This window comes from Aegilops tauschii, chromosome 7 (genome assembly GCF_002575655.3).
Source record: "Aegilops tauschii subsp. strangulata cultivar AL8/78 chromosome 7, Aet v6.0, whole genome shotgun sequence".
NCBI classification, from domain to species: domain Eukaryota; kingdom Viridiplantae; phylum Streptophyta; class Magnoliopsida; order Poales; family Poaceae; genus Aegilops; species Aegilops tauschii.
In genome coordinates, this window is record NC_053041.3 from 294,084,121 (window position 1) to 294,097,120 (window position 13,000).

General features: G+C 45.3%; 1 protein-coding gene across 1 annotated transcript in view; it reads right to left on the bottom strand.

The window, feature by feature from the left end:
* Positions 1 to 527: 527 nt before the first annotated feature.
* LOC120968873 (uncharacterized) overlaps positions 528 to 13,000 on the bottom strand; it is a 115,241-nt gene continuing 102,768 nt past the window's right edge. Inside the window, exons 2-4 of the mRNA XM_073504030.1 lie at positions 2,371 to 3,361; positions 1,437 to 1,508; positions 528 to 1,278 (exon numbers count right to left, since the gene is read on the bottom strand). Coding sequence (XP_073360131.1) covers positions 1,183 to 1,278; positions 1,437 to 1,508; positions 2,371 to 3,361 — 1,159 coding nt within the window. The 3' untranslated portion in view covers positions 528 to 1,182. The remainder of the gene's footprint in view (positions 1,279 to 1,436; positions 1,509 to 2,370; positions 3,362 to 13,000) is intronic.

Consider the following 13,000-nt stretch of genomic DNA (forward strand, 5'->3'; position numbering starts at 1 on the left):
TTATCGATAACATATAGTTTTGTGATAAGGTAATTTGTAACGGGTAACAAGTAATAAAAGTAAATAAGGTGCAGCAAGATGTCCCAATCCTTTTTGTAGCAAAGGACAAGCCTGGACAAATTCTTATATAAAGGAAAACGCTCCCGAGGAGACATCGGAATTATGGTCAAGCTAGTTTTCATCAAGCTCATATGATTCACGTTCGTTACTTTGATAATTTGATATGTGGGTGGACCGGTTCTTGGGTACTACCCTTCCTTGGAGCATCCCACTTATGATTAACCCCTATTGCCAGCATCCGCAACTACAAAAGAAGTAGTAAGGTAAACCTAACCATAGCATGAAACATATGGATCCAAATCAGCCCCTTACGAAGCAACGCATAAACTAGGGTTTAAGCTTCTGTCACTCTAGCAACCCATTATCTACTTATTACTTCCCAATTCCTTCCTCTAGGCCCAAACAATGGTGAAGTGTCATGTAGTCGACGTTCACATAACACCACTAGAGGAAAGACAACGTACATCTCATCAAAATATCGAACAAATACCAAATTCACATGACTACTTGTAGCAAGACTTCTCCCATGTCCTCAGGAACAAACGTAACTAATCACAAATCCTATTCATGTTCATAATCAGAGGGGTATCATAAAGGATCTGAACATATGATCTTCCACCTAATAAACCAACTAGCATCAACTACTAGAAGTAATCAACACTACTAGCAACCTACAAGTACCAGTCTGAGGTTTTGAGACAAAGATTGGATACAAGAGATGAACTAGGGTTTGAGAGGAGATGGTGCTGGTGAAGATGTTGATGGAGATTGACCCCCTCCCGATGAGAGGATCGATGGTGATGACGATGGTGATGATTTCCCCCTCCCGGAGGGATGTTTCCCCGGCAGAACAGCTCCGCCGGAGCCCTATTGGTTCCGCCAAGGTTCCGCCTCATGGCGGCGGTGTTTCATCCCAAAAGATTTCTCCTTATTTTTTCCAGGGTGAAAGACTTCATATAGCAGAAGATGGGCACCGGAGGCCTGCCAAGGGGCCCACGAGGCAGGGGGTCGCGCCCAGGGGTAGGGCGCGCCCCCCACCCTCGTGGATGGTGGGTGGCCCCCCTCTGGTTGATTCTTTCGCCAGTATTTTTTATTAATTCCAAAAACCGCCTCCGTGAAGTTTCAGGACTTTTGGAGTTGTGCAGAATAGGTCTCTAAAATTTGCTCCCTTTTTAGCCCAGAATTCCAGCTGCCCGCATTCTCCCTCTTCGTGTAAACCTGATAAAATAAGAGAGAATAGGCATAAGTATTGTGACATAATGTGTAATAACAGCGTATAATGCAATAAATATCGATATAAAAGCATGATGCAAAATGAACGTATCACATGGCAATTTGGGAGATTTGATAAAGACGTGATAGGTAGCGCGACATACGATAGCATCGAGACAACCAGCATAGCAAAGATAGTAGTGAGATCCAAGGTGACGGTCATCTTGCCTGAAATCCTGCTAGGAAGAAGAACGAGTCCATGAAGAAGACAAACGGGCGTAGTCGAACGAAACCTCTCACTCGCAACGTAACCGGAACTATCAAGGAGAAGCGCAACCGGAAAGAAGGAAACAACATGGTAAACAACCATCACAAAAACATGACATGATGCACAAACATGTATGATGCATGTCCGGTTTAATGAGGCATGGCATGGCAAAGTGCAACAAACAATATTACAAATTAAGTAGAGCTCAATATGCAACGAGTTGCATATTGACGAAACACCACATTCAAGTTATTTAGTTCACTCCCGTTTATGCGACTCATCAGTATTAAATGTTATTAAACATTGCAAGAGGTGAAGCATAATAAAACTAGCTATCTAGGCAAATTTAAATGAGGCCGAAAATAACAACAACAATTCCAGAAAATCCTCATGTGCATATTTTAGATTTGGTACTGTTCTGTCCTAAAGCATATTTTAGAGTTGTTAAACATGCAAAGTAATGCCATCATGTTAATCTATGCATTTTTCTACCCCATTTACATATAAAGTTTATTCAATTTGGAGCTACGGTTATTTAGTTTTATGAAATAAAACATTTTAGCATGTCATTTAGCAAATTAAATGCAAAAAGCATTTTAAACATTTCAAACATGGTTGGAAGTTGCATATTATGAGAGTACATGAAAAACTAAGCATTTTACATGTTTACATCATTTTAAACCGATGCACGGTTGTGGAGGTATTAAATGCATGAAGACGAAGGACTTTTCTGTAAAAATGGTAAAACCCTGGAAATAGGTAACATCGCTGGACAGGGAAAAAACTAGTCGGGACGAATCTGAAGTGAACTGGGCTGGTGTGCTGCTCACCATGGGCCAAGCCCAGTCGATGGAGAGGTAGGCCGGTTGAGGAGGCCTCTGGCTGGGCCGACAAATCAAAGAGGCGGCGAGCCAGGCGCGGGGTCGAGGGGCGTGTTCAACTCGTGCCTGACTTGGGTTCAAGCGGGCAGGCGTCCTTTCGACAGGAAGCAAAGCAACATCAGCAGTTGGCGGCGGACTTGGCGCGACGGCGGCGACTGGGTCGGCGGGAACCAGCAGGCAAGGGACGGCGTGGAGAAGCGGGAAACAGAGAGGATGGATGGACCCGAGGCTGAGGCAGTGAGATCCGGCGACGTGGTGGCGGATCCCTAGGCATAAGAGCGAGAAATTAGAGGGAGAGACAGCCGGGAAGGACCGGGAGGAGAAGGATGGGCAGATGCACGGTGACCTGCGGTGCTCCGGCGTCGCGCTCGCCAGCGTGGCGGAGGAGGCCAGGACGGCGAGGTCGTCGAGATCCTGGAAAGCGTCGACTTGAGGAGCTCGGATGGCAGCGACAGAGGAGGCTTGGACGAGCGGGACGACGACGAGGCGTGAGGAAGCAGCGCTCGCGAGGGGTGCCCGGGGTTGCGGAGGAGGAGCGGAGACAGTTCCCGGCACGGCCGGACGTGCGGCAGGGCGGTGGGGTCGAACAAGGCGAGGTTGGCTCGGGGTCGCGAGGAGACGAGGACGAGCTCTCCTGCTCGAGGCCTTGGGCGGCTTCACGATCCAATCGGGATCGAGGGGAGAAGAGTTTGGCTCGGGCACCTGGGCAAGAAGCAGAGGAGGAGCTCGGGACCAAGGCTGCTGCGACTTGGGCAGCGCGTAGAACAAGGGAGGTGGCCGGTGATTTGGTTGGTGGAGTGGATTCGAGGGAGGAAGCACTGGTTGGTGGTGGCTGAACACGAGGAGGGAGATGGTTGGCTGCGGCTGGATTTGGATCGGGAGAGAGATCCCGAGGAAGAAAGGTAGGTGGGTGGCGGCGACGGGTGGATGGGGAAGGGGGCTAGATTATAGGGTTGCTGCCGGGGGTTTGGTCTATATATAGCAGTGGGTTCAAAAGAGGGCTAGATCGGATCCTCCGATTTAAATCGGGCGGTCGAGAAAAATAGGATAGAGAGTCCAATAAATAAAACGAAGATATTTTCTGGATATTTGGGGATGGTCCAGACCCAACGGTGACGACAAAGTGGGCCATGTTTGGGGAAGTTTTCAGACGTGCGCGAAGGGTCTATGCACTGCACAAAGAGGGTTAGGCGATCACGGTCAAGAGAGAAGCGAAAACCCCATTGGTCTGGAATGGTCAACGAAGGCAAAGCAGTCAAGAGGGAAGGTGATGAAGGCAAAGGGAGAAACGTCAACGACGAACGAATGCAAGATTGGAAAACATGACGACTACGGAGTGCCAATGCAATGGAAATGATGCCATGATGAATGCAACAAACAAGTGACACACACGTCAACAATGAAAAACAAGGAAGGCGTCTGGAGCATCGGTCTCGGGTCGTTACACTCTACCAGAACACATGTACTGAAGATGGTCGGCCTTGCCATAACTGAATACACCAGTTTAATGGTCACACTGATGACAAGCCATGGATATAAGTTTCGAGTTGAGTTCATGAACCAAGAAGATCGCTGCTTTATTTGGCCGAACTTGGATAAACATTCTCAAGTGTTACAGACTGAATGTTGGCGTACAAATGTTGATGGAAATAGCAGAACATGGTCTCATCTTCACTATGATCTTCCACCCCGACGTCGTTCCAGTAGTTCATCCATGTTAGTTTTGTATCTGGTTCTTGCATGTTGCCTCGTTTACTTCTTAATCCACCTATTCTGTCTCACTAATCACAATTTAACTTTAGAAGTAGCAACGATTTGTGATTCCCTTCTCTCGCGAAGATGCTACTTCTAACTAATATTTCTTATAATTGGTGGCACGTGTAGGTTATTTCAAAGTTAAGCATGCTACTCGTTTGTTATTCTATAAGAACTCGACTGTTACTGATGGCACTGAAGTTGACTGGGATGACATCCACCAGTTCCTACACTTTTATTGATCATCTTGAGGTCCTTGTCGGGCGTTTCAAGAGGTCCTTGTCGGGCATTTCAATGGTGGAAGGCCATGTCGGATATGTGTGCCACTGCTGCACACGTCGAAGAGGTCCAACTGTGTCAAGAAACTTATGGTACAAGCTGTTTTCTGCTATATATGTTGTTCATAAACTCTTGCTTATACACAGTTTTACAGCTGTGATCTTCTTGAAACAGAAACTGCCCAGTTCTATTGTTCCTATACAGATGCCTGACCATGGTCGGGTCAGACTTGCGCTTGGTCACAACATGATGTTTATGTCGACTTACTCCATTTCCCTTGGAGGTGAAAAGATACTTATTCATGGGTGGTCTCCATCTTGGAGAATAGGACAGAAGGTTATGCTCATGCTTTTCCATGGCTCTAAAGCGAATATCCTGTTTATTGACCACATTACGAGATGAAGTCGCTTTTAGAAGGTTGTGGATGCACGGGGTGGCGCCTGGGCCTTGTCCTGGGGCTTGTGGCCTCACCCTTGGTTAACTGTAGGCAAAGTAGCACTGTTGGAGGTGTGCTTTGTGCGGTTGAACCTGTATAAGTACTCATACTGCTTTCAGCTATGGTTGTTAAGTGCCCCTGCTTGTTTCAGTTAAGGTTGTTAAGTATTCCTACTGCTTTTACAGTCTGTCGTGTTTCTTCAGTCCTGTCTTCCTCCAGCCGCCAAAACCAAACCTACGCCGGCGGGGCCGCCTGCTTCCGCCTCCCATGGCTGGCTGCACCTCAGCACACGCATCACCGCCCCTACCGTCTCCTAAATCGTTAATGCTGATGTCCGTGGCCTCGCCATCGTCCTCCGCGCGCTTTGGTGCACTTGTCGTGGCGCCGCCCTCTCGCGTGGTCAACATGGTCAACAAACAAGAGGAATCGAGAGAGGACTATACGTGGAGAGGATGCGAGTAGGGCCCACCATGTCCATGGCCGTACGCAAGCAAGTTCCTCATTTTTTGTTATATACTCCATTGTCAGCGTATAGAAAAAGAAAATGCTTCCTCCTAGTGGTTTGCTGACATCTGGGACCCACGACATTGTCAGCGTATAGTCAATAGACAAGAGAACAACACAAGATCGGCTGACACCTGGGACATAGCTGCTCGAGCAGTATTTTTTTTGTTATTGTTGAGACGGAGTAGGGTTTCAACTGGGCTGTGGCCCCTCTAGCCCAGGCTTATATTTTACGTTCACCACATGATCAACCTAGCTATTTTTTCTTTGTGAAAATGAGCCCAGTTTAATTTTTTCTGAAGAATACCCAATCCAGGCCTACTTATTTTTCTACGCCCTGCTAGGCTACAACTCTTTCAAGATGGCTGCAAATCTTGAAAGTAATATGAAATGGGCTATAAATATAGAAAGCAGACGACAAATTGGCAATTACTTTCGAATTTCTGATTTTTTTCACATTTTCAGATTCCAATTTCACCGGGCTTTAACCTAATTCAAGTATATCTTCAAAGTACTTTAAATGTGGCTCGACATTTCAGTATTTAAAAATAGTTTGGACCCCACCAAAATATGCGGAATTTCGATTAAATTTTTAACCCTCGCCCTGGCCAACAAAAAAACGGACTGCAATAAATTGCATAAGAAGTTGCAATGATCTGTAAATTATTAAATTAATAGGGGATTGTCTGACTTGTGGGCCTATTAAGTTGACATGTATGCAAGATTTTTTTTACTTATTATATATACGTCAACAAACTATTATAGCAGACGTGACTGTTGGATGTCAATCAAACGGCCGTCATGCTTCTTCAATCTCTGATCTTCTTGCTCCAGCCGCCAAATCCTGTGCCGGTGTGACCGCCTGCTCCCGCCTCCCGTGGCCGGCTGTGCTGCCGCGTAGGCCTCACCGCCCCTACTACTTCCACTGCTGGCCAGGCCATCCCTCTACTCACCCACATCCCTCCACTACTATGGCTTCGCCGCCTTTGGGTCATTCCCTTCCTGGGTCTCGCCGTCGTCCATCGCGTTGGTGTTCTCGGCATGGCGTGGTCAACGTTGTCAACAAACGACAACATCAGAAGAGGGATGTACATGGAGAGGCTGACAGTTGGGACCCACATGGTCCATGTCTGCACGCAAGAAAGTACCTCCTTATTACGCCAAAAAGAATGAATACTCCCAATGACAGCTGGGACCCACCAGCTATATCTTGGCATGGAAGGAAGTGCCTACTTATTAGGTGAAAAATAACTAGTGCTCCCCATGATAGCTGGGGTCCACCAGATTTGGAGGCTGACTCGTGGCCCTACTAAGTTGACGCGTACACATGGCTTTATCAACTTAGTCAACAAACAATTCTATCACTAGTGACCGTTGGATTGTTAACATCCAGCAGTGGTCCTGCTTCTTCAACATCTGATTTTCTTGCTCCAATTGTCCATACCACCGCGTGCTCCTGCCTCCCGTGGCCGGCTGTGCTACCGCACAGGCCTCACTGCCCCCTACTACTCCCACCGCTGGCCAGGCCATCCCTCTACTCACCCACACCCCCTGTTATTCTGCGGCCACGGCAGCCTCGCATCGCAGCCAAACCAGCCAACCCTCGTACTACCCTCCGCATGTTCCCAGGCTCCGCATCGTTCCCTGCCTCACCATCGTCCACCTCCTCGTGTTGTCCATGCGGCGTGGTCAACGAGGTCAACGAATGACAACCATTGGAACCGGGCTGTACACGGTGAGGCTGACAGATGGACCCACTAGTTACATCTTCGCACACAAGGAAGTGCCTCCTTATTACGCGTAAAAAAAAGAATCCTCCCCCTGTCAGCTCGGACCCACCATCAATATCTTTGCATGCAAGGAAGTACCTCCTTATCCTCCCTGACAGCCGGGACCCACCCGGTCAAAGCGTAAGTAGCGTTGTCATTCTGGTCGCAAACGTGTACGTACATACTGGTCCATCGGTGTTTCTGCCAAGATGAACCGTGGCCCAGTAAGGAGCGGTAGCTGTTCAGGCAGTCCCGTCTATATCGTGTACATGTACGTACAACCACGCCGCCAGAAAGTAAATACGGATATGTACGTACATACGGGCGGGGTGTCGAACGCGTACAACGACGGTGTCATGTTCATCAACAGCCAACAGACTGGGTCAGAACGGAGAAACAATGTCATGTTCATCGGGAGGCAACAGACTGGGTCAGAATGCGTCATGTTCATCGGGAGCCAACCGGTTTGGATGGTACAGCCGAAACGGGGTCTGGCGTACCGCAAAACGGAGGAACCGGACTTGTGTTCGAGTGCCTACGTTCGAGACGGAGTGCTGTTGATCAGGAGGGGTGTGGCGTACTGCACAACGGAGGAAACAGACTTGTGTTGGAGCGCCTACGGTCGAAATGGGGTCCTCTTCGTCGGTAGGGGTGCGGCGTACCACAAAACGAGACTCCACGAGCTAGTGTTTATCCACCGTCTACTGCCTCGCTCCAGCCTCCACGGGCTACTGTTCATCCACTGTCGACTTCCTCCATCCTCCACCTTCTACTGTTCATCCACAGTCGACTTCCTCCAGCCTCCACCAGCTACTGTTCACAACGGGGTCCTGTTCATTCAGCCTCCACCGGCTACTGTTCAACTAGCCCTCCACACGAGGTCCTGTTCAACCAGCCCCCCACGGGGTCCTGTTCATCCACCCCAACCGGCTCGGATGTGTCGCGGCCACCTCTCGATCGGGGTCCTGTTCATCCAGCGGCAATGGCCTCTACTACCACGGGGTCCTGTTCATCCAGCCCCAACAATGGTCACTGTTCATCAAGAGGCAGCAGCAGTTCGATCGGCTTTAGTTAGCCGCAGTAGCGAAGGAATCGCTCGATCGGGTTCAGTAATGCGTAGCTAGTGCAATCGCTCGGGTTCAGTAAGCGAATGCCTCGCTCGCAGTTAGAGCCCAACGCCTCACACACACGCTCGTATGTGTACGAGAGAAACACGCAATCCTTTCGTGCATCGCTCGGGCCCGACCACCCACCGTAACCGGGAACTCCCCGATATTTTCCTCTCCGTCGCTTCTACCATGATTTTTTCCATCATGGACGGCCCAAAGAATGTCATGCAGCTGCGTCTCCGGCCCACCCAGGAGGAAAAGCCCATTTTCTATCATAATTTTTTGTCATAGAAGTAGGAGCCCACCACATCTATAATGATACCGGGTTTGTCACAATTATCATCATAGAAGTGTCATAAGCATGACAAAAAAATCCGTTCGGCCCAAAATGCCATGGATGTGTCTTTTTTTGTAGTGAAGAGGCAAATAAATCTATGAAGGAAAAAGGTATTAAAGCTAAGGATGTCAAAATTTACCTCCTATTGAAGAAATACATGGGCTAGAAACACCACCACCACCTAAGGTGGTAGAGGTAAATTCTTTAATGAAATTCAATGACAATGACAATCCTTATAATATGCATCCTAGCCAATGCCTTTACGAGTTTGATAATTACATTAGAAAGCAAGATCACTTCAATGCAAATGTTATGAAACAATTGAAATACAACTCTAATATGATTGCTCGCTTGAGTGACTTGTTATTTAGAATTACCTTGATGTTAGAGGTGTAGGAAAACATGCCTATATGGTTCAAACTCAACTAGAACAAGTTTCTAAATCTCAAAGAGAATTGCTTGATGAAATGAACAACAATATCAATGATCATGTTTTTAGAGTAATGACTAGAGGAGGTAGAGTGACTCGGGAACCACTTTACCCTGATGGACACCCAAAAAGAATTGAAAAAGACTCTCAAAGAGTTAACACCGATGCACCTAGTCGCTCTAAAAAGAAAAGGAAGAAGAAAAATGATAGGACTTTGCATACTTCTGGTGAACATGAAATAGAAAAACCTCCTGAAACTAGTAAGGATGTTTCTATTTCTCATGCCGAAACTCAATATGGTAATGAACACTCACCTACTGATAATGAAAAACATAATGATGAGGTTCATGAAGACACTCAAACAAGTAATAAAGAACCAGATAATGAGGTTGAAATAGAACCAGTTGTTGATCTTGATAACCCACAACCCAAGAATAAAAGATACGATAAAAGAGACTTTGTTGCTAGAAAACATGGTAAGGAAAGAGAACCGTGGGTTCAAAAACCTATGCCCTTTCCACCTAAATCAACTAAGAAGTAAGATGATGAAGAATTTGAACACTTTGCTGAAATGATTAGGCCAGTATTTTTGCGTACCCGTTTGACTGATATCTAAAAAATGGCCCCTTATGCAAAGTACATGAAAGATATCATCACCAATAAGAGAAAAATACCGGAAGCTGAAATCTCCACCATGCTTGCTAATTATTCTTTTAAGGATGGAGTACCTAAAAAACTTGGAGATCCGGGAATACCAACTATACCTTGCTCCATCCAAAGAAACTATGTGAAAACTGCTTTGTGTGATTTAGGAGCTGGTATTAGTGTTATGCCTTTCTCGTTATACAAAAGACTTGATTTGAATAAGCTCACACCTACTGAAATATCTTTGCAAATGGCTAACAAATCAACTGCCATACCTATCGGTATTTGTGAGGATGTACCTGTTGTTGTTGCAAATGTTATATCTTAACAAACTTTGTTATACTTGAGATGCCCGAGGACGACAACATGTCGATTATCCTTCGTAGACCCTTTTTAATACTGCAGGGGCTGTTATTCATTGCAATAAAAGTAAGATCACTTTTCATATCAATGGTAATGAGCATATGGTGCACTTTCCGAAGAAACAATTCCAAGTGAATGGCATTAATGTTATTGAAAAATCTCCGACAACACTACTGGAAGTTTTCAACTACCTCTACCTACTGCCAAAAAGAAATATGAAATGCCTATTGTTGTGGACATTCATGTCCCAGCTGAGGTAACTTAGTGTTTTACGAAAGTTCTTCGGTTTCATACTAATCGAAGGTGGTTGTTAATAAGACTTGATCAACCGTATTAATGGATCACTTTTGGGAGGTATGAAGTTGATGAATTCAGTAGGCACCACTTTCTGTCCTTACTTTTATTTTATGTTTTTCTTAGTTAGATAAAATAAAATGCCATGTTTTATCAGTTTTCTGAATTTCCCGTGCAATAAAAAATGACCCAAAAATAAAAGTTCTCAGAATGCTCTGAAAATTTGATATGATTTTTTCTGAATATTTGATGCAAATAACATCAGAGGAGGGTGCACCAGGTGGGCACAACCCACCTGGGCGCGCCAGCAGCCCCAGGCGCGCCCTGGTGGGTTGTGTTCCCCACTTGGGCCCCCTCACTTATCTCTTTAGCCCATGTCATCACCTACCTCTAGAAAAAAATCACCATTGCTCTCTCTCTCTCGTGTTCTTGCTCTCAAACCCGCGAATTTCGATCTCTTTGCTCAAAGCTCCATTTCCGAAACTATTTTGGGGGATTTCTACTTGGTATGTTACTCCTCCATCGGTCCAATTAGTTTTTGTTTTAGTGGTTTATACTTTGAATAATTAGCTACTCTTGGTGCTGCTGTAGATGAGCTTGCATGTTGAATTCTTATAGTTCTAAGTAGTTTGAATGCTTGATATGGCCTCTATGCATCCCTATAGGTAGTTGCTATCAATCTTGTGAAGTTTTGTTGAGAAATATTTTGTGGACTAAAAATTTCATAATTGTGTTCATAGGAGAAAGATGAGTTTCTTTAGGAAGTTTGCTTCCAAGAAGAACTCCGAGGGAGTTATTGGGGAGTCGTCGGACAATGACCTCCACACCAGGAGAATGTCGGAGGTACCGCCGTGCGAATGGCCGCACAACCCATTCATGGATGGAGCCAGAATCCGTCAAGGGTTTGCACAATTTGCTGCTAATGTCGGCCTCACCGACTTCATTGCAATTGAGTGTGAATAGTATTATCTCCTCACAAATTCCTTTGTGCAAAGTTTTCATTTCATGAGTAGGAATAATCCTCCTGAGGTGCAACTTAATTTATATGCTAAAACCCGTCAGATACCACTTACTAAATTTTGTGATATATGCGTGATCCCTTCTGACGGGGAAATAAGAGAGCCTAGGCCTGCAGAGTTCGAGGTCTTTTATCATACTCTGTCAGTGGGAGATGAGAGAGGGGTGTCAAGTTTCACCGCCACTAGCATGCAGTTTCCTTCAGTACATTATTTTACCCTATTCATTGCGAAGTGTTTACTTGCTAGAGAGAAGGTTGGTGCACTTAGTGCCCCCAATTTTGCTGTTCTACACCGTGCACTCTACGGCGACAACACTTATAGCTTGGGACCTATTGTGGCACGTCGCCTCCACATTAACAGATCCAAGGGTAAAATACATGGCGGTATTTATGCTACTCTCTTGGCGAGTCAATTTAACATTCAGATACGCGAGCATAATTATCGCTTCCACAAGGTTTATTTAGATCGTCGGGTTATGGCACGTCATTAGTTTATTGATAGCGAGAACACTGACATTCCTGTTCCCTACAACTTGGTTTTTAGTGAGAACACTCGTGATATTATTCCATTGCCTGCACCTGCTTTGTTTGATCCTATTGCTATGGGTGGATATAGGATCATGCTAGAGGATATCATTGCCTATCGGAACGCCCAGGCAGCAGCAGAGGAGGAACCTCAAGAGTGGGACCCTCAGGTGCCCACTCCCCAGCACTTCAACATGGGACCTAATGGCTTCATCGAGTGGTGATTACCAAGTTAGGCCTAAAGCCTAAGCTTGGGGGAGTACGTATATCCACCGACATTACATTCGCTATTCACACATTTCATTCCAGTTGTCGGTGTCCACAATTCTTCATTGTATTATCCATGCTAGACTTATTTTCTTGCCTTCCTCTTGTGTGTTTGAAAAACTTTGAGAAAATACAAAAATATTTCCTGCTTCTTTTTCGGTTTTTCTTTCTAGCATAGTTAGTTGTATTATCAAAAAGAAAACCCAAAAAGATTTCTCGATTCTTCTTCTTGCTTGTTGGAAGCTTTCCCTTGTAAATAGTTTTTCTTGTTTTTGTTTTTCCCTTTAATTTGCTTTCTTCTATAAAAAACTAAAAACTCCAAAAATATTTCAGTGTGTTTCTCTGAATTGCTTTTCCGCTAATTCAGTCATACCGAGGAGAAGACCATGATGAAAATGTTGAGTGGCTCTCATATGCATTATTGTTGATCTAACAAAGAGCCCAAATTACTTTGTCTTCTCCTTTGAATAATTTTTTTTGCAGATTCCAGCTTAGTCCACAGCACTCTTGCACTATTATTATTTTCATATCATTCAGTCGTGCAAGTGAAAGGAAATAATGACGATATTTGACAAACTGGCGGTGGCAGAGAGAAACGGGTATGAACTCAACTTGTTCTGTTTTTGTAAATATGTTTAACCTAGTATCCATGATTGAGCCTATTATGATTAAACATGTTTGCATTGACCCTTAGAGATTATAGTTTCTCAAGACATGCTTAAGTAGCTAGGAGTGGATAATGATTTATCTTGGATGAACATTGCTTTCAAATGATTGTAATATAGTATGATGATATGGTATCCTCCTCCGAATGTTCGAGTGGCTTGACTCGGCACATGTTCATGCAT